Source organism: Ammospiza nelsoni, chromosome 2, assembly GCF_027579445.1.
Source record: "Ammospiza nelsoni isolate bAmmNel1 chromosome 2, bAmmNel1.pri, whole genome shotgun sequence".
Classification (NCBI taxonomy): domain Eukaryota; kingdom Metazoa; phylum Chordata; class Aves; order Passeriformes; family Passerellidae; genus Ammospiza; species Ammospiza nelsoni.
In genome coordinates this window covers 89,926,318-89,950,259 of record NC_080634.1, presented here as the reverse complement: position 1 = coordinate 89,950,259, position 23,942 = coordinate 89,926,318, and the positions used below count along the sequence as shown (strand labels likewise).

Sequence of the window (23,942 nt, the reverse complement as noted above, 5' to 3'; positions counted from 1 at the left end):
ATGAAGAAACACTGTAATTTTGAGAGTTTAGTAGCATTGCATTTAAGATTGCACCTCTGCATAGTTAAGCTCTTTGATACATTTATGCTACAGAAGTCATTACTCTTGCTAGCAAGTGACAATGTTACCATCTTTAGAATTAACTAGTCACTACTTATTTCCACTTATGTTTTTCCATATTGGACAGTGCTTAGTCATCAAGACAAGAAAAGCTGTTTTCAGGAACATTCCAATAAAAGAAGGCCGTGAGTGTGGAAGAGTCCATTACTGGCAGTTCCAGTAACAACAGTGCTAGTTTGAGCTCATGGAAAAATTATCCAGAGGAAAGGAGGAAGAAATGAAAATTACAACATAACTCAATTTCAAGAGCAAAAGACAAGCTTAATAGTGGAGCACTTTCCTTTGTCCCTAAATTCTGAGATAACTCATTTGAGAAAAAGAAAACAAAACTACATGATTTATCAGAAATAAAGTGTCATTATATTAGTGATCCATGCTACTACTTGCTCTTTGAACTCTGCAGGAAAGCAAGACTGAGCTCTAAGTGTTAAGGGACTTGACACTTCTTCAACATACAAAAAAAGTCTCTCAACCTCCACAGCTGTACTGACTAAAAACAGAGCTTTTGTTCGTTCTTGTCTAGCTTACAAGACTTCCTGGAATTTTTTCACGGGGTAGAAGGGGGTGTTGAACAAAACCACCTCATCTGTGAAAGGGGACATTTGATAATTCTTATTATTTGCTCTGGGTGCTATCTGGGAATTCAACCAAATTTAAAGTGTCAAAAGAGCAATTTCTCATTTAGAGGAGCCAAAAGTTGCCTGAAGCAACTGAGATCCATAAATACCACTTCAGCCCGCCATCGGAGACCCCTGTTGCATCAAAGAGACAAGGAAGTGATCAGTGCCAGCTGCCTCGGTGACAGCGTCCAGACCGCAAGCCCAGCTCCTGGCAGAGCTCTCCTCCTTGGGAACTGAAGCGCAGCTGTCAGAGGCCTCGCACTACCTGAAAACATCCACTGTATTTCCGTGGCTCAGAGGCAAGTTCCGTGCCAGGCTGCAGCCCAGGCTAACAAACCCCTCTTCATCAGGAAGAGAATGCTCTTTGTTTCAGACGCTTCCCTGCTGGAAAGCCTCCTTTCAATAGCTGATGTATTGTTAACAGGCCACTTCATTATGCTGCTGACACCCTGGGGTACGATACCAGAGGAGTGCATTATTAATTGTTTTCGGGGTCAGGCTCCTGGCTCGGCAGTCACTTACTGCCATTGTTATTGATTACGCCCCATTAGCAGGTTTTTCCAAGAGCACACGCATGACAGGGGGAGACTGAGAACAGTTTGATTGCTGCTGCTCCACACTGACTGACACAGCTGGAAAGGAACTGAGCTGGCTCCTGGGAGAAAATCAAATCAGAGGCAACAGCCAGTGCCCATTAGGATGCACCATGAAACTGAAGCAGCAGAAAGAGCTCTTGGTTCATATTCCCACCTGCAGGGCAGCAGGCTCACTGAATATACTCCACTGGTTGTGAATGCCACATGTCCTTGCACCAGCTTTGGTGGAAGTTTCTATGCCCAAATCCATTTAAATTACTTAAAACCACTCAAAGAGCACCTACCTGGTGAAAACACATTTGATTCTGTAACTGTACTGCAGCAGATCTGAGATGGCATTAGGGAATTTCATGAGCTAAGAGGAATCAGTTAATCACCCAGGAGTTACAGACATGCTGCTGTGCCCAGGTTCTTCCCCAAAGCTCATCTGCTACCTGGGCTTTCTTCCTCCTCACACTTTTTTTTTCTTTCTCCCAGTCTCTAAAATCTACATTAAAGAGAGACTTTTTCAATCTATTCCAGCATGTAAATTCATCATGGTAAAAAATATGGGAAACTTGATAGTAAAGGAAACAGTTGCTGGAATCCCTCTATTACCTAAAGAAGGGGTAAAATGTTACCAGCCCTCACTGCCCAGATCAGCCCCCTTCTGGAAGCTGCATCCATTACAGGAAGGAGATAGATGGGATTTGCACACTCTCCAGTTCCCAACCCATCATCCCACCACAAAATCCCCTCTCATCTTCGATTTAACCCTGTAACTTGTCATTTTGGTGCTTCGCCAGCAAGTTCACCCTGAGAAACAGATAAGACAGCTAGAAATAGAACCAACCAAACCATAAACCCAATAGCTACATGTACTGCAGCTCCCTTTCTCAGCCATCCTTTATCCCAACTATTTGATTACTGCATTTGCTACTCACCAACTTTATAGTGCACACAGCCTTCCAAGTCACCCACCGTCGTCCAGCCCTGTTTCTTTTCTACCTCAGGATCATTGTGCAGGATTTTATTTCTTAACCATGACAAATAGTAAACTCGCAACTTGTTCTTCTTACCTGAACACAAAATGAAAAAAAAAAAAAAAAAAAAGTTTATCTCTACAGGAAGATACTTGCAAAAAGCCCTACCCAGGCAAACAGAAAGCTCTGCAAAACAAACCAACAACGAAGGAGAAAATGCTGCAACCACAGAAATCTCCCTCAGTTTTTCATCCACAACAGCTTCACTCCAGACTCCACCCAGACATGCCCTTTCCTGTTAATCAATGATAGATACACATGGTAATACCACACAGACATAAATGACAAACTCAAGGGAACAACTCTTCAGCTATCCGGTTCTTAGGACCAAGACAACTTCCACTAGAACAGGGAACTCCCACAACAAAAGCACCAAACAGTCATGCACTGAGGTTATATATATATATATCACTGTCAGAATGGCTCTTTTAGACACAAAACTGCAGGAGAGCAGCAGGATGGAATGTGAGACCTGAAACTTCATCTGCTTGCTCAAAGCTGATGCCTGCTTTGTCAGCAGCCCTTCCCTTGAGCTGCAAGGGTGTAATACTTACGAGGCTGCACACAGAAACTGAGAGAGGTGTTTCTTCTCCACAGGTGAAAGAAGCTACCTGCCCAGGCTGCCCTATCTTCAACTGACACAGCATCTGCCATGTCATCAAATACAGCTCAGACTTTTAACTCTCAATACAAGAAGGCCTCTTAGAATGCAAAGCAAGGTTCATGATAAAGTTTACCACTGATTCTTTAACAATTAATGGCCTACAAAGTATTTATTGAGCTAGTGAGAAAATGGTCCTAAATGCATATATTCAAAGCTTGCATCCTCTTTTTCTCCAGCTGCTTTGCTGCTTGGAACCATTACAGTTTTAAAGATTAAGCTGTGGCTGAGGAAGGGAGATCATCCCTGCTTTGACCAGTAGCCATTTAACAAGGCTCCATGAGGTCTCTTGGAAAGGAAGGGTTACAGGAGATGCCCTCAGGGACCCTACTTGTCATACAGAGTAGCTCCACGCTCTGCTGCACCAGCCACAACGAGGAGCCATGTGTCTTTCCCGTGTTTCAGCCACTGGAGGTGAGAGGGAGACAGGTGACCTGTACTGCAGTCACTGCTGGGCTGGCCAAGCAATACCCTACTGGTCTGTGCTGCCAAAAGCCACTACCTATCAAGATGCCACACCTGGCAGCCTGCCAGCCAGATCCAGCCATAGAATTCAGCTAAATGTCTTGAATTTGTCATTTACATTTTCACAGGACACTGACAGATTAGTTCACAGGTGGCTGCTCAGGGGATACTGGCTGCAGCAGGACAAGAGGCTGAGCCCTGAGACCATCCTGCTGTGCACAGCCAGCTCCACACTGCGGGGCTGCAGCTGGAACAAACCCCCTACCCTGATAGTAAGGGATCCCCTAACAGAGCCAGGCTTGTCAGGAAAAGCATCTGCAGGGGCTGGGGCAACAATGTGGGGAAGCACAGCTTGCAAACAGGATTCTCCATGGACTCCAGCACCATAAGCCACTGCATTAAAAAGACACATGGTCTAAAGGATATTTTTATGATTACTTGGATGGGAAAGGACAGGAGGAAAAGAGGAGGCAATTTCAAAGTAAAAAATCTGTTCACTAAGATCTGCTACTCAATTTTAAAAGCCCTTCTGTTCTGATGCCATGCAATGAAATGTAAAGTAACTGCACTATCTTTTGTTTATCTCCATTACAAATGGGATTATAGATTTGGCAGTAAATTAGTACCCTGATTTACCTCCAGACTTAATATTTGGAAAGCTATGTTTCATAAAGGGGTCAAGCCCTACCACTCTGGTAGCTTTCTCAAGATCTGGAGGACTAGTGCAGGAAACAGTATTTCCAAAAGTCCCACATTTAACCAAGAAAAGGTCCTTCCATGAAAACAATGCATATGATAGCCACAAGGGCTTTTTCAAAAACACTGAAAAATAGGAAACATAGTTCAGATCAGAAGCCACTGCAGTTCTGGGCAAGAAAGAGCTCAGAAGGCTCAGGGTCTCTACAATGTACCAAATGCTTTCAAAACCATGCTGAGTCCCTACCCACAAGGAGACAAATTCTGCCTCAGATATTTCCATGGTTGTAGGTTCCCCAGTAGCTTAGTCAAACTTTAAGACTCAGAACAAACAGTGCACATGGGAATTTCCCAGCATGTGGCTACTTTTTTCCTTTTGATTCACATGATATGCACCAGGGTATTTCTCTCCAACCAGAAACATTTTTCAAAACAACTGAGAAATATCTCAAGTGTGTTCCCATTGTGTTCTGGTGTCTAGACCACAAGGAAAAGTCACAAGACAGGAAATTCCTCTGCCTTTCTGCAGCCTGACATGAAAAGAGCAGAACCGGTTAGTTATATAAACATGGCTATGCATTTATTTCAACAAGTTATGCTGCTCTTAATGTTCACTTTTGGAGTGGGGGAGATTAGATCCTTCTCCTTGTAAAGCTCTACCAGTCAGTTTAAACAGCCCTCAGAATTCTGGTATTTTTTATTTTTTGCAGGGATCTAATCTTTATGATCATGAAATAAGAAAGAAAACTCTGCTCCAGCCATCAAATGAACTAATCAGACAGCGAATTCTGTGAGAACACCCAGCTTGGACCCTCCCACAGGCATAGTTTCAAATGCAAAGCCCTTTTTCCTATATTAAGTTTTTTGTTTTTATTGTCACTGTGGTTTTTAATTATTAAGCAGGCAGATTCCAACCAGTTCTTCCACTCTGTCATCTCTTCCCACCTTCCTGGTGCCACCATCAGCCAGCTGGGCTGGCAAAAGCCCCAGGGAGCCACAACTGGAGCGTGTTCTGCATGCACATTGCTGCTCTCTCCTTCAGCATTTTTATGACTCTGTACTGTATCTATCACCTGAGCAGATGAAACTGCTTTTTGCCTCTCAACAACATGAACTGAAGCACCAATCAACTACTCTTGCTTTATCTGCAAGGCTCTCTTGTACCATTTCTAGCAGGCTCAGTATCTCAGTATCAAAAGCTTTGTTGTCAGAAAGTTCTGTATTTCAAACATAAATTGGGTCAAGAACTGATTTCATGTTTTCAGACTCTATTGTCTATTCAAAGCAAGTTTAGGTGACAATCCTCTCAAAATCCTAACACACTGCAACCTCTTTGCACAATGCTGTGACACCTTTCAAACCCTACCACCATCAGCACATCACTTCCCAAAAAACTCAGGGGAACAAATGGCTGAGCGCACCACAGTGAGCTGAACAATGCTTCCAGCGAGGCTGTAGCAGTGCTGGGACAAAGCTCAGAGACAGCTCCATCACTAATCTGCAAAACACACCATTTGCAGAAACATACCCTCAACTCCAGCATTCCAGTTTTGCCTGGAGAGGTGAAGCAACACATCACAAATAAAAAGATACTTAGGGAAGTCCAGCATGAGGGTAAAGAACTGAGATGTGCAGCAGAGAAGACAAAAGGAGGATATAAGGGGAAGTTTGGGCGTAACTGTTCACTGAATATGCTCCCCCAGCCCTGCCTTTCACTGGGCAAGGATAGCTCTTCTGCCTCATACTCCAGTAACCTCCCATAAAACACAGGAGATGGCACAGACACAAAGGCACAGAACAACCAAGGATCAGCTGATTTCTTAAGGGTTAATGTAGCGTGTCTCCATAGAGGAAGCAATAGTTTTGAAGGAAACAAAGAAAACGGATGTGTCAGGGTACTTCAATTGTGACTGATGAAAAAATAAATAAACTTAAAACAATTACACACAAGACTGAATCACAGACACTTGTGATTTGTGTAGGATATGTTTCAAACCAACAGATTTTACACAAGTTGGATTATACAGTATTTTTGTTGACAAGGTCTGCTATAAAATAAACTCTATCAAATAGTGCCTTTCAAACAGCTTATATTTTAACATACTGCATCAAAAGGACACACAGCAGGTTGTGTATTTTTAAATGCTGCTTGATTCATTTTTTCTTTTTATAGATTTCACAGCATAGCTGTATCTGAGCATGTAGCAAGTGACAAGCCAATAAAATTCAGTTGCTCCAGACAGAAACAAATCCCGTGTTGATGACAGCAGCACGGGCATGGCTCTTCGGATCTGCGGTAACACAGCATCACCAGTGCTCTAAATTCCACTAAATCGTCTAATGTGTGTCCTTTTGAACAAGTGTTGGGAGAGCTAGAGAGCTCCTCCAGCACACTTAGAGAGGTTCCAGAGCCTCAAAAAAATTTAGGTGGATTTGAACAACAGCAGTGAATCCTGTGAGAAACGTCACGTAACATCCTCTCCCTGTCACACACACACAAAGCATAGCCAAGGGTGATTTCCTAAACCAAACAAAACAAAAGGTAACTGGCTGAACAGCACCTGTGAAGAAAGACCAACAATGCACCACATCAGATTGTTCAACAGCAGGTTAAACTTATGCCATAACTTTCTGGAGCCAAAGAGTCTGGAACCTCAAGCTTCATAAAACACATTTTTCATCAGCACACACAAAACAAACACAAGCATCACCACCACCCTTCATCTCCCATTGCTTTGCCATTCCTAAGTTGCACCCAGTGAGAGATCAGGCACCAATCTGCCTTCTCATTCTGGTTATTTCCACACCATTTACACACTGTACTGCTCACTCTCACACTTTTACTGCACATCACTCTTACTTCCCTATTTTGCAAGAGCTTTCCCCATTCTACAGATTTTAACACACAAGAAAAACATTCTTAAACCCAAGGAACACATAGTGTTTTAGTTAGAAGGAGGCCAGGTAGAAAGTAATCATGACAGAGGGAAAGAATGCTATTTTCCCAAACTTCACAAACATTAACTTCCAGCTCTCAAATACTGAACAAGGAAACAGAGTCAGACATTTCCCACAAACTCAGGCAGCATTTTTAAAGGTCACCCCACAGAAGGAAGGACAGGGAGCAAGCAGGCATGGGTGTTGTGTGGAAAACTTGCAGAAATAAACTGTAGACTCAGAGATGAAATGATGGGAAACCCACTGACTTCAGTCAGGACTTCCCCCTCAAAGCACAGGCTGCCAAGAAAATCTTTCTGTCATACTATGCCACATGGAGGTAAAATATGACATTCAACAGTCAACCTTACCAGAAATTGTCACCAAGACATTCAGCCCTTCAAGTACATCCATTTGCTGGAATCGTCTTCGATTGATGAGTGGATAAACCTTCCCCTGCCCACTTCTGTCTAGCAGCATCAGACCACTTTCAGTGCCCACCAACAAGTTCACTCCTAGAAAAAACAAAACCAGAGATCCAAGTTAGTAAGCACTTTTTCTCACATATCCTGAGGAACTGTCTTGTTTCAAGCAGGTCTAACCACCGCTGATGGGGTCTCCATTGCCTGTAGCCTGAAAGATCTCCTGCTGTAGAGGCTCTTACACTGCCTGCCCACAGTGACTACTGACACCAAACAGTGTTCAAGAGAGTAAGAGACTGGTAGACCACAGAGAGCTTTCTAGAGCACCAGTTTCCAAAAAAAAAGGCATGCTAATGTTGGAAGGAGGGATGAGGCACAAAGTGGCATGCAAGCCTGTGCATTCCAAAGATGTGTTAGCTGTTGTTAGGAGGGTGGTAGCAGGATGCTCTTGACAAGGACATGGCAACAAAAACAGTTCCCACTGGGAGGAACGGGTTGTGTTGCAGCCCTTCCACAAAAGGGTAAGCACTGGGTTTGTTCCCAGCTTCACAACAATCTTTTCCATCTGAATGTTAAAACTAGAGGAACTACAGTAATCTTGTGTTCCCAAAGGCTTCTCCTAAAGATCAAGGAAATACAGATGAGAAAAGTCAGTAGGCCAGTTTCTTTATACAAAGTTCCAAAGATCCACTGAAACACTCCAAGAGTCCATAAAACCTTACTATTTAGAATTAATTACATTTTTTATATAATAGATATATATGGGACTAAGTTTTAAATATCTATTAATATATTATCACTCTTTAATTTAATAACTACTTCTTTGCAATAGTGTTTAAGTCCAGAAGTTCACAAATTTTGCAGAGATAGTTCAAGTACAGTACAGAAAATGGAAATCACATCAATGTATGACTCACTTGATTAGACTTCCATGTGGCAATCCCAATATAAAACTTGCCATGCTTTAGCACAATAAAATAATGAAGTAAGAAAAGCAAAACTCACAGAAGATGATCATAGTTACACTGCTGAATGGTCTTAATCCCTAGTCAGACAACTAACTCCCACATACAACTACACTGGGGCCAATGGGCTCTTTTCTGATGGAGCAGGTGGGCCCAGGGCCCAGGTGTGTGTGCGTATCAGTGCACCTACAGCAGTGATGTGCCTTCTCAGAGTACTGAAAAAGGGAATTATTGCTCACCTAAACACCCCCTGGATACCAGGCATGGGAGAGGCTTGCAAAAAGGAGGGCACATTAACCCAGGGGGCACAAGGTGCCTCTGAAAGGGGAGAGGGTGTTAGGGGGAAGCAGTAATGATGGGGAGGGGGCTGAGCTGCTGGTGCTGGCTCTTAAAAGCCTCTGGGGGGATGAGAAAAACAGATGTAGACCATAGTGAGTTCAGAAATCATCATGCATCTCTCCGTTATCCTCTCCCTACCCTTTTCAGTAAGAAAACTTCAGAGGTCCTAGCAGCCCCCAAGGCATCTTTGCTTAGATTTGCTGTTCTAATACTTCTCCTGGGAGCCCTGTCACCCTCCAGGCTCTCCTTCAGCTGCTGACACTTCCTTCATCCCTGTGCTGCCCACCTCTCACCTCTGCATCTCCCAACTCGTTTGCACCCACTGGATCCCATCCCACAGCCCCCATGGGCAATGGCCACTTCACCCAAGAGCATTTCACACTGCCTGTCCCTCCTACTGGGACAATGCTCAGACTGGGAAGAGGCAGAAGGAAGCAGGGAGAGTGAGCCACACACAAGTCATGCTTAGCACAGGCTGAAGCAGCACCAAGCCAGCCAAGGAAGTGCCCAGCAGCTGCTCTCCTTCCTGCAGCTCCAGTACACACTGAACAAAGCTGAAGCTTCAAGATGCATTTCTGCACCTTTTCCAGGGTGGGCACAATTCAAAGCAAGCCACATGCAAACTGCTCCCTCAGGGTCCCTTCCCCTCCTTGTCCTCCATCAGGACTCCATTGCTCCTGCCTCCACCCTCCCCTCTCCTGCCTCTGCCTTTCTGGTGCAGCTGTTCCTGCTTTGAGCTCTCATGCACACCTGTGCCCAACCCCTTCCCTCAGCTATGTGCACTTTAGTTGAAACTAATGAGGTGTTACACTGGTGGCAAGCAGGGCTTGTATTTTACAGTGCAGACACCCTCCTCACTCACAGACAGCAGAGCTCTTCTACTGCCACCCTACAATTAAGCAGCTCTGGTTTTTTCAAACAAATGGAAATGCTTCCTGAAAAAGTACAGGCTGTCTGTGGAGGCTGGGTGTAAGAATCTGTGTTACTGCATCCATGTAATTAACATTGGCTTTCACCACTCAGAGCCAGAAGAAGCAGCATCAGAGACCTAATGCAATTAACAGCTTGCCAGATACTACTGGCATTACCACTGCTAAAGGCAAATCAAAGCAAGTCCCTCTCTTTTTGAATAGAAAGCATCACCATGAAATGGTTTAATTTTCTTAAGGGTGAAGGAAGTTAAACTTTATCAAGAAGTAAGCATGTGTACCAACTTGTATCACCATCAGTTTGGCCCTAAATGTTCAGTGAAGGGCTGTGTTACAGCTGTACAACACCTCTAGGATTTTACACCTATTCTTTAAACCACCCTAACAGACAGATATATAGATCAAAGAAATATAAAACCACTAACACAAATTGCTACTGGCAAAACAAGGCAGATCAGAGAAATTATGACTCATCTTTACTGACACCATATGATTTCTCTCTGCCTTTGGCCTCTCACAGCCTCAAAGTTTACATTTGCACAAGTCTTAACTTTATCAGAGAATGTTACACAGAAATTCAAGCAGAAATAGTGTTGAGGCAAAAATTCTTAGCAGCAAATTCTGGAAATAAAGAAAACAGCAGATAGGAAGACAAGGTGTTGGGAGAGTTATTTCATTGACACAGCTATGCAGGAAAGAAGATTGGGACAAAAGTGCTGTTCTGAGAAACAGGAAATGCTGGACATAACCCCAAAAGAGAACTAAAGCCTTGGAAAGAGCTATAAAAAAAAGTTAAAAAGATAAGGGACTGTGTTACCTTTACAATAATCATATACCTTAGGGCAATGGCCAATTCTCTTCTTCCCAAGTTTTTTAAATGACCTGCATGTGCATTTATAATCTGCCAACTTTAGGGATACTAGATAACTATGTATGTAACATACACAAGCATCAACTATTAACATTTAGATAATGAAAAAACTAATTCACAGATTCTGGTCAGGAAACAAACAACTCTGAAAAGCCTTCACTAGGGGTTGCAGCAGAGATTCTACACTGCAGCAGGCAACAGGCAGTGCTCAAAGCCTGATCCAGTGTGGGATCCTGACTGTCTGACACCAACACAAATTATCCCTAGTGACAAGAAAACCAGACAGACTTGGTCAGCTGACATCTCATACCCAGCTTCTCTCTGCAGTAATCACTCTTAACAAAGCTAAGCCTCAGAATGGGAATTGTTCTCTATCCTTTTCTTTTCTGTCTTACTTCCTACATAAACTGATGACTGAGGTAACAAGTCATCTTACACAACACACTTTAATCAAGCCTTGCAATGACACATTAGCAAGAGCCTCAAGAAGATGATAATTTTTCAAAATAATACCCTGTGTGCACCAGGTGTACAGTGCAAGGACTACTACAAGCTCCCAAAAGCTGCAAGAGATGCACCAGCAGGGTTTGGAAAGGGCTGAAAAGAACATCCTGATGAACTGTATGAAGCCTTTCCCAGACAACCTGTGACAGGAAAAGAGGACACAGCCTCAAGCTATGATAGGGCAAGCTCAGGTTGGATACCAGGAAGAACTTTTTCACTGAAAGTAGGGTTAAGCATTGGAACAGGCTGCCCACAGAGGTGATAAGAGCTATCATCCCTGCAAGAGTTCAAGATATGACTGGATGGGGCACACAGTGCCATGGTCTAGCTGATCTGCTGGTGTTTAGTCAAAGGCTGGACTTGATGATCCCAGAGGTCTTTTCCAACCTTAATAATTCTGTGATTCTCAGTCTAAACTGTGCCATCAGAAGCATATATGTACCAGTGGGAAATCATAACAAAGCAGAAGCAACATATTATAAAAAACATAATAATAATCACGTCTTGCAACAAAAAAGATGTAAACAAGCACTGAATAAATGCAGAGAAACAGCTGCAGTTTTGGAGATACATTATCAAAGGCTGAAAGCTCCTACTGGGACATTGCATTTCAGGAATGGCAAGGCAATAACAGGTTTGCATTACCCCATAAGGCCGCACACAGGATCTCAGAATTGAATCTCTTCTTGTATTTGCGAATCTCTGGGGTGTCGCTCTGTGGCCGAGTGTTTGTGGGGTTCACATTGACAACTGATCCTTTCCGTGTAGGGTCTTGCCTTATTGCCTCTGATCTCATTGCTTCACTAGAAAATCCTACTGAAAGAAAAAAAAAATAATGTGCATGTAATACCCTTCAAGTGCTGGATTCTGGACATATATTTTTTATATCATACAAACCAAATCATTAACTGAGAACAGTGAGAGAGTCCTAATTTTTGTAAGAAATGTAAATGGAAAAAGAAATTAAATTATGCAATCCGTTGCAAAACAAATAAAAAGCATGATGGTAACATTCTTAAGTACTTTAAAGAGCCACTGAAGTCACTGAACCCTTTTTTAATTGTTGTCTTCAGCTACTTTACTTACCCACAGAAGTCACAGTTGTCCCACTAGATGGAGAAATCTGTAGTAATCTGGGGTCTATAAAAGGTGTAAAGGAGGAGGAAGATTTGTGTTTCTGGAGTGTGTTACTAGCGGACTGAGTCTGCAATGTAAATTTCAACTTTATTAATATTAATGACAATAAAAAGCATGGATAACAAACACCAACATTTTAAAGGCACTATGGAATTATGCTACAGAGCCTCCCCAAGCTTTTATACTTCCTTTACAGATACACAAAGCACTGCAGGCACCACACCTGAGCTAGATACATATGCACACTGCACATGTTACAGCAAAATGCAATTAGCTGAATTGTCATCCCTGAACCTCAGCTGCTAGCAAAGCTTTTTAGTACAATCAGGCACAAAGCAAGGGAATGTCTCTCCTTTTGAAAATCTGCTTAAATGTATGTATACTGTTTCATCTGCAAGCTGCCCACTACCTACAATTTTTGAATTTATGAAGCATCTCTGAATTGAGGTAGTTAATTAAATTATGAAGTTTGATCTCTTGGCTTGTGCAACAAAATCAGAACCATCTGGGATCAAGCATTCACTTCTATGATGGACTATGTTTCAATGTTCACTACTGTTCATTCTCCCTATTTTGTTTAACCTGAGCCTCTTGCCAGAAAGCTGCAGCAGATTCTTCCACCTTTATTTGACAAAGCAACATATTAAACCTGTATCGAACAAAGGGGCTCATTAGTGTGGAAGGTGTAGCAAACAGTGACACGACACTATGAATATGTAGTGGATAAAATCACTGGTGCTTGTTGAGTTATGAGGTCTAAACATGAAAAAACATAAAGAAAGAAAGAAGACAAGTGAAACAATGAACTGTTAAAAGTGGAAATGGAACAACTTAAAAACCCTTGCCAGTTTAGTATTATAGTGACAACATATCATACTGAAGCAGAATTGGACAAGTGGAAAAAAAAAAAAGTGTGTATATATAAAGAGTGTGCATGTGGTAAGTTATACCGAGCAGTACTGGGTTTTTGCTCAGTTTTATGCAAATATTGTTACAAGACACTTCTTTAGCATCAACTCATCTTCAACCTCTAATCTTCCTAAGCCTCTACAGAAAGAAATAGCAATAGGTCTTTGGAATTTATCCCTGCCCTGAACAGCCCGACACCAAAAGGCTCCTTCATCACCACGCACTGCCACAGCCCCCACTTCCCAAGCTGAGTTAACTGAGCCCTGCTTACGTATTGCTTAGACCAAAGTAATGAGCAAGTGCATCTCTGGATCAATCAAGTGATCTCTATAACCTACAAGAGTGTGCTTTAGAAAGACCAAAGAAGAATGAAGCACAGCTGGAAGTTATGTATAAAGCTAAATGAATTTCCAGGAGGAAACTCTCCCTCCCACCCACCTGCTATGTGGTTAAGAAGCATTTTTGATTACGTGGTAAGCATGTGCATTGCCATAAACCTCCCCAGCTCACTGCAACCTCTCCTCATCACGACACTTGCACACCTCCATGGCAGGACTCTACCCTGAGAAGCAGCAGGTTCTTTCCACCAAGTTTCGCTCGCCCTGTACCACCCCCTGCTTCAGAGGCTCTCCTGTAAGCCAGGCTGGCCACGCAGCCAAGAGTGGAGCCACCAGACAAGGCTCCCTGCTCACTGCTGGGGCTGGTAAGGGGCAAACGGCCCTTTGTTCATTTGTACATGTGTTAACTCCTCTGCTGCAAGGGGTTAGCACATGTGAAGGACCAGGCTTTCCCACCTGCACTCGGTAAAGGAAGGCACCCTCCTGGGATCAGCCCAGGACAGCAAGAGGGAGCTTCCCCCATGGTAAAGCCTTCTGCACGTGGACATAATCAGTGCTGGTGGATAACAGTCATCTTTACACAGCTGCTTCTCAGAGTACACACATACTTGGAAAAAAACCCAAATACTTTCCCCCATTCATTATTCCAAAATAGCAATACCTCGGGCTTTTACAACCCTCCCAGGCAACACCTGATTTGTTCACCCAGCCCACATGGCAAGCTTTAGTGAGCAAAATCTCTCCACAGCCACTTCCTCTCCCATTGGGTGAGTTTCAACAAGCAGCTCCTCGTATGTGTGGAGAAACTAGTCCAGCCTTTACTGACAAAGCCAAAATTAACTGCTAATTCTGAAGAGGCACATTGCTTGCAATTAGCCTGCTCCCGGAATAAAACAGAATTAAAAAGAGTATTGGCTTGAAAATGCAGTAGTCAAGTTTAGTTTAAAATGAACGCCATGCAATTAATGACTCACTAAAAGGAAGCAAAAATAGTAAACTGGCAAGTTTGGCGTGGGACTGCTCTAGAGTTAAGGGCTTCTTACACAGAACTGAAATGTGTTATTTGGGAGGTGGGAACAAAGGTGACAGAAAAAAAAAGCAGGGGAGATTGGCTGGAGTTCCTTTGCAAACTAGCTACTAGGCAATGCTGCTATAACCCTATGAAAGCAGCCAGCTGTGGTGTAAGACATACCTCATTAGTAGTTAGCTTGTCCTGGGGTGTCTGTGGGGACATGGTGGGTGTCGGCTGGCTGGAGGATGGGGAGGAGGAGGTGGAGGAAGTGGAGGAGGAATGGCTTTGCTGTAAGAGATCTGGCAAGAGGTGAATGCGACCGGCAAAGCCATTGCTCTCATGATGGCTGGCACGCTTTTTGTCAACTGTACTCTGTAGAAAAAACAGGCACACTTGTCTTGCTCAAGTGCTGCTTAAAAGTCTATATCCCTAACAACCTCTCTCCTTCTCTCCCTCACTTCCTACCTTTTCACTTATTTTTTTAGTTTTTTATTTTTTAAAAAAGCTTCTAATCTGTGCTTTGATGCCTGCATGGAAAGGGAAAGTGGGCAGAGCTACTAGAATTCATGAAATTCCCACCAGCAGGCAAATGCCTGGTTCATGTGGTTGACTTGCACAGCCAGTTCCACAAATTAAGAGAACAGCAACTGTGCTGCCAAGTCCAACACCACAACAGGGACAAGCACATTTTTTGGGGGTGGGGTGATGATTTTTTTCCCTATTGTTTTGTTTAAAACTAACTTAGAAGCTATGCAGATAGCAGTTTGGACTTTCTGGAGAATCCCTTCAGCTAACTATTTCAAACAATAACCATGAAATCTTAATTTTCAAATAAGAGGACTCAGTTAAGAAATTGGCATTCAGTTGTGAAACTCAGAAATGCGATTACTGAGGAAACTCCTATAAGCTAGCACGCTCATTAACACACAGGCTCATTTAAAAACAGGGAACCATTATGTTTCAGAGGCACAAGAATACAATATTTTCAGAATCAAAGGCAACAACACAGCACTCTACTCTGTCCACATTCTCTGCCTCACGACCTATTTTACTTCTCCCCACACCAACTGTTGTGTGAATTTGCATGTACATGTGTGTGTATGTCATCTAAGTGGTCTGTATGCCCTAAACTACAGGTTCAAAACAATTTTAAAAAACCTTGAGTGCTCCCACCCCAGCTCCCCCCCAGCCTCACTCCTGAGACACAGATTTGGTTCTGTGCTAAAACTAAGTTTTTCCTCCAGGTACTTGCTCCACATATCTGCAGCTTTTCTACCCTTCTCTCCCACAGACTTTGAGATACTCTGCATGGTGCTGCCATGAGTGTCACTGGAAAGCATGCAAAACAGAAGCAAGGGTGAAGGGCTACTCTCCTCTTTGCATGCATCAGACATCTTGCTGCTCTGAAATTCTCTACAGCTGCATCTTGATAATACGAACAACAAATATAATGTAGAAACAGCATGGGTGAATGAGCGAGTGGGTTAATGAGCACAGAAAGGGTGCAGCACTGCGCAGGGAAGGAAAAGCAATACCTGTCGAACAATTAAGGTGCCCTCCTTAGAAGGAGTCAAGGCAGGTTCACTCTCCACATCATCATGGACAATCATGGTTTTTACTGACTCTGTTTCACCATTGCTCAAGTTCAACGTTGACCTATTTGTTAGACAAGAAATAAGTGGAGTGAGACAACAGCACTGGTGCCCTGGCTGTCACTGGCCTGCATCAAAGCATACTCAGAACTAATTTGTATTATAGCCAGAGTGGAATATTTACATGAGCTGCCTAGAAAAGCCTCTCTAAGAAAAAAAAAAGGCAAGATATTGTTGAACAGTTTCTTGTTTTGGAACAAATGATGGGAGAAGAGGGAAAGGACATTGAGAAGACTATCTTTAGTGTTTGAATATATGAACATATGAGGCTGCTATGTCTTGCTCATGGATTGCAGCAATCTGAAAGAACTAACATACAAGCCAAAATGCTAACGTCCATTTCCTTCAATCCCCCATAAGGCAAAACAGATGCAAAACACTGATAGAGGGACTAACACTGCTCGGACATCATCAGGTCCAGAAGTAGATTCATCTGCTCCTTCTTGTTCCATATCATCATCTTCCTCATCTGTTGTCCCTGACTCCTCACTCGAGGACGAGTAATCCGTTACTTTATGTGGAGGTCGCACATCCTCCACTGCTCGCAGCTCCTTCGCCAGTGCAGTTAAATCCTGTTGGGAGAGGGAAGAAAAAAATGTTAAAAATGATGTTGCAAGTAAGAGAGAAGAAAAGTTTGCAAGACAAACCCACAGGATTAGTGTCCAAGTTTGTTCACTTCTGTGTTTCCACTGCCCCAGCAGTACTGTTTCCTTTGACTTACTCATTCCTAACAGTTACCAAAACTCACTTTCTCATAAATTCATACACCAGAAGAGCCAACCTAAGGGGGTCTTGCCATATCATAGAAAAATATGCATACTCTTGAAACCCAACCATCCTGATTTATGACTAACTGCAGTATCATAAGAGATATAGCTACTGAAGAAAGTTTCAAGGAAAGATAGAAATACTGTGAAAAACCAACGAGTTTCCCAAGATACAACTGGACACAGAGCTGTAATCAATTGTAATAGCAGCCAGATGTAGAAAATGTCAGAAATCTTTCACAGAAAGCAGGAAAAATGTAAGGTCTTACCACTTCGCCCTGCACCATTCAGCCCAGCATTGGCACATTCAGATCAAATGCACGATCATTGGTCCAGCCCCAGGAAGGAAGCACAAGATTGAAAGAGAGAAAGGCATGGATTAGGAAGGAAGAAATCCAGAGAGCAGAAATAAATCCCAGAAGCAGTGCAAAATATAATGTTTGCAGTACTGATGTGCACAGGCAATTACACAGCCCAGAACATGCTTGCCAGACCCAGCTGATCAACATCAACAGCTGATGTTCACCCCAATGGCACTGAAGGAAGCTCTCAGTGTACTTTTTGTGAATCTACTTTAAAAAGAAGGAGGACAGGGGAGGAGGATGCAACTTACAGCAGGCTTGATAGGTCTGAAGACTTCCTTTTTCTCTTCAGGCTTTTTAGGTGCACTTTCATGGCGCTGTGATGGCGAACCCTCTGATTTGGATGATGCTGCACGTGCCAAGACACCAAAAGGAACACAGAACAAAGCAGATTAAGCAGGGAGCTAAAGCATGTTTTCTTACTTCACTCTGGAGTGAGGAAGACATGGGAGGTGACTATTAGGGTGTCTGACCACAAGACCTAAGTTTCACTGGTTCACTACTATATTGTCCCTGAAGGACTATACAAAAAACACCATAAGCTCTGATTTGTATAGGTGCAACTGACCTATGTCTGAAGCCAAAGTAAACGGTCACAACAATCGTAAATCAAAGAGCCAAGTGTGGCCACAAGCTGGAAAACCTCCATCATCATCCAGTGTAGCCCAGCTGAGACCTATCCATGGCAGTCTGCATGCTGTCAACAACCACCAAGTATCAGAATGTGCTCTTGCACACATAAGAAAGGGAGGGAGCTGTGAGGGCATGGAGACTGGGCTGTTTGCACATAGGAAAGTGCAGCAGTGCCTGGATGTGAATTCAAGAACAATGAAACAAACAGTTTGACAACGATTTCTGTGCCTGCTACCTTTCCCAAGCAAGGATATAGGGCCAAGAGGGTACAGAAAGCCAACCCAACTCTGACACTGCATGTTCAAAGGTAGTTCCCTGTGAGGGTTATCATCTTTAATTACTGAGTGTTTCACAGCGTCATCAAATTAGAAACACAGTGTTACAGAGGGTAGGAGAAGGACTTACATCTCATCCTGAACCGCTCTCCAGACCCACTCTGAGAGCCAGGGTGGGAGCCAGGTTGTGAGCCAGAGTTGCTTGAGCCAGAAGAACTGCCACTGCCTGGCCTTGGTACAAGCTTCTCCACCCTTTCCCACAGCAGACGAGGCTCTATATTGCTGTATCAAGGGAGGAAAGAAACTCTTTGTCACACACACTTCAGCCCCAGATTCCCAGCTCTAAACTGAAGCATCACTCTCTCTCAGTGTTTTGCTAATAACTCAAATGAAAGAACACTCTAATACTGAGATCAGGCCATCAGTAATGCTTCACAACCCAGGCATCAGCTCCGTTTGAAATAACTATTACCGTATTTATGATGGTCAAAAAAAAGTTTAAGTGGGTATAAGCTACTCCTTTTGTTTGGAATTATCTACCTGCCTTTCTTATGTATATAACCTGAAGTGGACAATTCTCTCAGCCTGCATGCAGCAGGTTTAAATTTGCATCAGAAGTGTCCTAGACACTAAACACAAACCAAAAAGAACACCAGAATATCCTCACCCCTATCCAGTGAGCTAATTCCATGGTGGCCTGCCCATGCTGCTCTGTTGAGCTCAGGAGCCAGCTCCCTCCTCCCCCTTCCTGACCTTGGATGCTCTGTGTCACAGCCGAGGGAGGCTTTTTCCCCCTCTTAAAATCTGGTTCTGGCTAAGAGGCCAGAAAATTTCTGAGCTCTCTTCACTTTAGATGTTACAAGTCCTCCTGCTGCCAGTAATCCCCAAGGTATTCCCTGTTGCACCAAAAGGCAAGATATTCATAAACAACCACATTTGTTCCAAACTTTGAAGGGTATTTGAAATTATTGCAAAAATTACAGGGTAGGCAACTCAAATGAAAAGAGGAAAGAAGAAATTTTGTCAGCATTTGTTGACACATGTGCCACATCAAGAGAAATCAATCATTACTGAAAAGGGATCTAACACCATCTTCCTTTCACATCCTACAAGCATTGCCAAAAGCTGTCTGGAAATGCCTGGCTTCCCATATGCCTTTTCCTTCCAATTCAAGAAAAGCAAGGACACATAGGCTTACAAACCTCGTGGAATTCCTTTGACCTGCTTGGTTATTTTGCTGCCCAGTGCCCTGCAGTGGGGAATCACGGCGGGACAGGACTGGTGATCGGGACGTTGTTCTCACAGGTACCTTGGGAGAAAAAAGGTTCTGTTAAACCCGTGAAGAGGACAGACGGGACAGGACGATAAAACTTCTCCTGCCACAAAATATATTCTTAAGATCTTAACAACATGTTTTAAGTACAAGCTAGCATCAATGACCAAAAGCAGTGAACAAACACCCACAAAGCCAAAAGCCTTAGCTGTGATGCTGTTCAGAATTTGAATAGAACTTGATGTTTAGTCTTAACATTAAATAGCGTTTAATGGTTATCACACGAACATGTACACACCCCGCTACCCTCCCAACTACTGAGACATCTGAAAAGAATATGGCATTTTGACTGAAGCAGGGGAGGCACAAAGCAATTTGCTGAAACAGCATGAGAATTAGGAGAATAAGCTCAAGGGAACCAAACAAATGCCCGGGAATGGATCAGCAGAAGGCAAAGACTGGTGGGGGGGAGCAAGAATATACTCAGAAGAAGCAAATCCCAGTGGATGGGAGGGGGGATGGAAGGGGGAGAGGAGGAGGAAATATATTGAATGTTTCCTTTTTGTTCAGATCCATCTTAATTTTAAATAAGTGTATGATTCATAGTTTGGGTTACAAACCGATGAAGAGGAATATTAACTCTGAGCAATAACCTCAGGGATATTTTGAATTATTTCCTGAATATGGTAATTATTTGTTAACTTTGCATAATAAATTGTTTCTCTAAAATAGCTGCATTCCATAAATAATTACCAATTTTATATGAAGCTTCAATATTGTACTTCAGGTTGATTATCATTAACCCATTGACTGAATACCTACATTAAGAACTGCCTTCCAAAATACTGTTACCAGTGCTGGCACAAGGGCACGGTCTTCCCAGTGCCCAGGGCATCACATCCTTAAGAAAACTGTAATTAATAATAAAAAAATAGCACACATCTGTCTTTCTACTCCTTACCCTTGGAGGCACCTCGTCACTGTCTGATCTAGCCCAAGCCTTTTGGGTGGGGTCGGGTACCTCCGACTTAGAGTCAGAACTCTGATTAAGCACTTCACTGCGTGAAGGTGGATATGGGTCCTGGGAACGAAGATGGTGATGAGCAAATTTGGGAGAAGGGTCACTGAAGGAATGGGATCGCGAGACAGGGGAAACATTGTTCTTGAGAGATGCCAGATGGGACCACTGTACCTTACAAGAAAACAAAACATAAAACATTCAATGCGCTCAGTATAACCGGCTTTCCAATTAACACAGAATAAAGGCAGGTGGGGCAGGCAGAGACAAATTGGTTATGGCATTAGGTAAGCGTGGGGTGGAATCGATGCACTTAAAAGCAAGGCAAGCGCCCAAGGAACGTAACAGACTGAAAATACAGCACATATGCAATTTCTGTGTGATGCGCTCTCCACACACACGTACACTGGTGCCCAGAGGGAAAGGGGATCCAATATCTGCACCATGAGCCTGAACTCAAAGGCCACTCAAGACACAAGTCAGCTTCTGTTCCCTGGTCTTCAGTGGGCTTTGGCCAGGTCTCATGGTGGGCTGGGAAATTTGAAGTGGACATCCAATTGGAGCAATGTACCAAATTAAAGAATGCTGTAAATTGGGTAAACCAACAGACATTTACTTTTTCTAACAAATTCAGGGACTGGATACAGCTTGAAACTTTTGGAGAAAGACCATGACACAAAGCCTTTATTCCTTTACAGTTATTGTAATATATATAAAAAAAACATAATATATATTGTATATAGTATACATATGTACAATGCATATTATACTTACACCATATATGTACCATATACTGTACATATATACATATTTATACACAAAGTACACACACACACATTTACATGCACACATATTCAATTACACACACTAAGAAGGCATAACAGTGACTAAGGAGTTAAAACTCCATTAGGATTCCCACTGAAATCCATATTCCCTTCAGCCTACTTCCTCTTTGTGCTTAAGCCTGTGTTTCAGAGTTAATTTCTGAAACTAAGGAGGAGGAAAAGTCACAACTGAGGAACATGCTGTTTTCACTCCTAATGATTAAGCAAAACTTTGCTTTCAGTCCCACTTTCAGTAGGCTGGCTGTATTTGTTTTTATGTTATTATTATTTCCTCAATTTTAATACACACAGCTGTTGAAGAGCCTGATTACCCTTAATAAGAGTGAAAGACACAGACTTTAAAAGTAACTGGCACAGAGTATGAAGATACAAGTCCAATATTTTGAAATAGTCATAGAGGTTTGAATAAAAGCCAGGAAATAATGAGCAAGAGATGAAGTTCTGTCCTGATTTCTCCCACTCTTCCGTCTGTTCAAATTCTCCTGTTGTCCAAAAGAGTGGCAATACCTAGTCACAATCAGGGATGGTTTTAGCTTGCACTGTCATCAACAGACTTTATGAAAATTCTGCATGGAAACAGAGGAACTAAATGCAGAACTCTACAGTTTAATTTAGCATACCTAAACTGCTCAGAATTCATAGGCTATGGCTAACTTTTAGACAAAGGTTATTTTTTCAATTCATGCCATAACTCCTATGGGATCAGGTGTCAAGATCTGAAGGCTCTTGGTTAGAAAACAAAAGAACAATGGCTACCATGCAGCTTAGTGGTTTCAACCTCTTCTTGATTTTCCAGGGGTGGTACAGAGTTTTATTTAGCAACTGCAGGCCTACTGACAACAAACTTGCTTTTCTTAGACATGTTTTGCAAACTCTTTGAAACAGTGCTCACACTGCTAAAACCCACTTGTTTAGTTAGCTTTTTTTGGCAAGAATTTTAAAAACCAAGCAAGTGCACTTTTTTCCTGAGCATCCTTTTTAGTAGTAAAAACCCTGCACAGAGCAAATTCTGAATTGCAAAATGCTCTGCAACTGCCACCAGCATTTAACCCACTGTGTCACTGCTGCACAGATAATAATGGGGTACAACAGTTCCAGTCTAGCTCTAACATGAAAAAACCCAAACCAAAAAAATACACCAAACCCACAAATCCATTTATCAACAAAAAAAGCAAAAATAGACAAAGAGCAAATCTACACAATAAGCTGTTTTGTGTAATAGTACTACCCTTTACAAAAGGCTTTTTAAGTGCAAAGATCTGCAAATCTGAAGGAAACACGTTAGGACTTCTGCATTCCCTGCAGGCTCACCAAGATTTTCCTGGGCACTTACCTGGGGCTCCATTGGCCTCTGCAGGGCAGGCTGAGTAGGTTCTGAGTTTCCATTGGAAAAGGACTCTGATCTTGAAGGCACTGGTGGCTCCAACACTTTGCCCATCTGTTTAGACTGTGCTTCAGGGGAGCCCTGATTAGTTTTTCTAAATCTCTCCTCCACCTAAGCCAAAATAAATGGAGGTTAAGCCTTGAGTCAGTAAAACCAATTACAGTAGAAATACAAAGGGGAGCACCACCTTTTCTTTACTACAAAGAAAGCAAATATATTTGGGGTTTGGCAGGATTTTTTCCCTACCACTTTTGCCAGCAAGTACACTGAGTGAACTCCACCAAAGTTCCAAGTAGGCCAATATGGATAATCCATACTAGGGAGAGAGGAGACACAGGAGGTAGCAAGATGTGAGATATGATGAAAGACCATTATGGGCCTTCTTTCTGCCTAGACTGATTTTCCATCAGTACTTTCCTTACAGATAATAAAAAAGATATACCTAAACAGAAACAACTTTACAATATAAAAGTATTTCCCACTGCTATCCCTTACTTGAGCTGCCCACCTTATGCAAGCAATGGTTTTGGATTATCTGCTTTCCTGTGCTTCTCTCTTCAGCAACAGAAGAAGAGACGGGAGATGTTTCTCTATCAGGTAACACTGGAGTCTCTTCAGCTTCAGGCTCAAAAGTGTAGATCTTATCTCTCTTATCAAATACTCTCAGCACAAACTCAAAGGGTGTAGAGGACAGTGCCATCAGTTTGTTTCCTGTTCTCAAGAAGGTGTAGAATTGATCTTATGTTAACCTCAAGAGCTTGCTGAGGGGAAGACTAAATCAGAATGTGCTCAGTCCTCAGCAGACCATGAAGCAAGGTCCCCATGCAGAAATGTCACCTCTATCAAGGCCACAACACTGACAACAAAGTGAGAGGTATGAAGGACAAGAGATGGAGGGAGGCTACAGGCAGAAAGGAAACAGCCTCTCATTTCCTAAGAAAGTCTGTTGCCAGAACCAAGGCAGCATGTGCCAGGTAAGCTACCTCTGAGGAATGCTAAACTCACAGTATTTTATCAAAGCACCAAAGATCAAACAGGAGCTTGGGATGATTTAATTTGCTTTAGCCCTTGTGCCCAGAGCACAAAACCAGTATTGGGATGATTTCCTAATGTTCCCTAGGAGTGATGGTCTGGAGAGACTGGCCTCCAGAAGACAGGCAAGTTTCCAGACTCCTCGCCTCAGGTGGGCT

The 23,942-nt window shown here is 42.8% G+C and overlaps 1 protein-coding gene across 9 annotated transcripts in view; it reads right to left on the bottom strand.

Moving 5' to 3' along the window:
* MAP4K4 (mitogen-activated protein kinase kinase kinase kinase 4) overlaps positions 1-23,942 on the bottom strand; it is a 162,915-nt gene that overhangs the window by 5,632 nt on the left and 133,341 nt on the right. For 2 of the 9 annotated variants that reach the window (XM_059466319.1, XM_059466322.1), the window contains 12 exons: positions 22,702-22,863; positions 20,467-20,697; positions 19,435-19,541; positions 18,363-18,514; positions 17,576-17,673; positions 16,592-16,767; positions 16,079-16,199; positions 14,724-14,915; positions 12,234-12,351; positions 11,793-11,963; positions 7,489-7,632; positions 2,260-2,394 (listed from right to left, as the gene is read on the bottom strand). In XM_059466319.1, coding sequence (XP_059322302.1) covers positions 2,260-2,394; positions 7,489-7,632; positions 11,793-11,963; positions 12,234-12,351; positions 14,724-14,915; positions 16,079-16,199; positions 16,592-16,767; positions 17,576-17,673; positions 18,363-18,514; positions 19,435-19,541; positions 20,467-20,697; positions 22,702-22,863 — 1,807 coding nt within the window. The remainder of the gene's footprint in view (positions 1-2,259; positions 2,395-7,488; positions 7,633-11,792; positions 11,964-12,233; positions 12,352-14,723; positions 14,916-16,078; positions 16,200-16,591; positions 16,768-17,575; positions 17,674-18,362; positions 18,515-19,434; positions 19,542-20,466; positions 20,698-22,701; positions 22,864-23,942) is intronic. The other 7 variants (XM_059466323.1, XM_059466327.1, XM_059466320.1 and 4 more) reach the window with 6 other exon arrangements.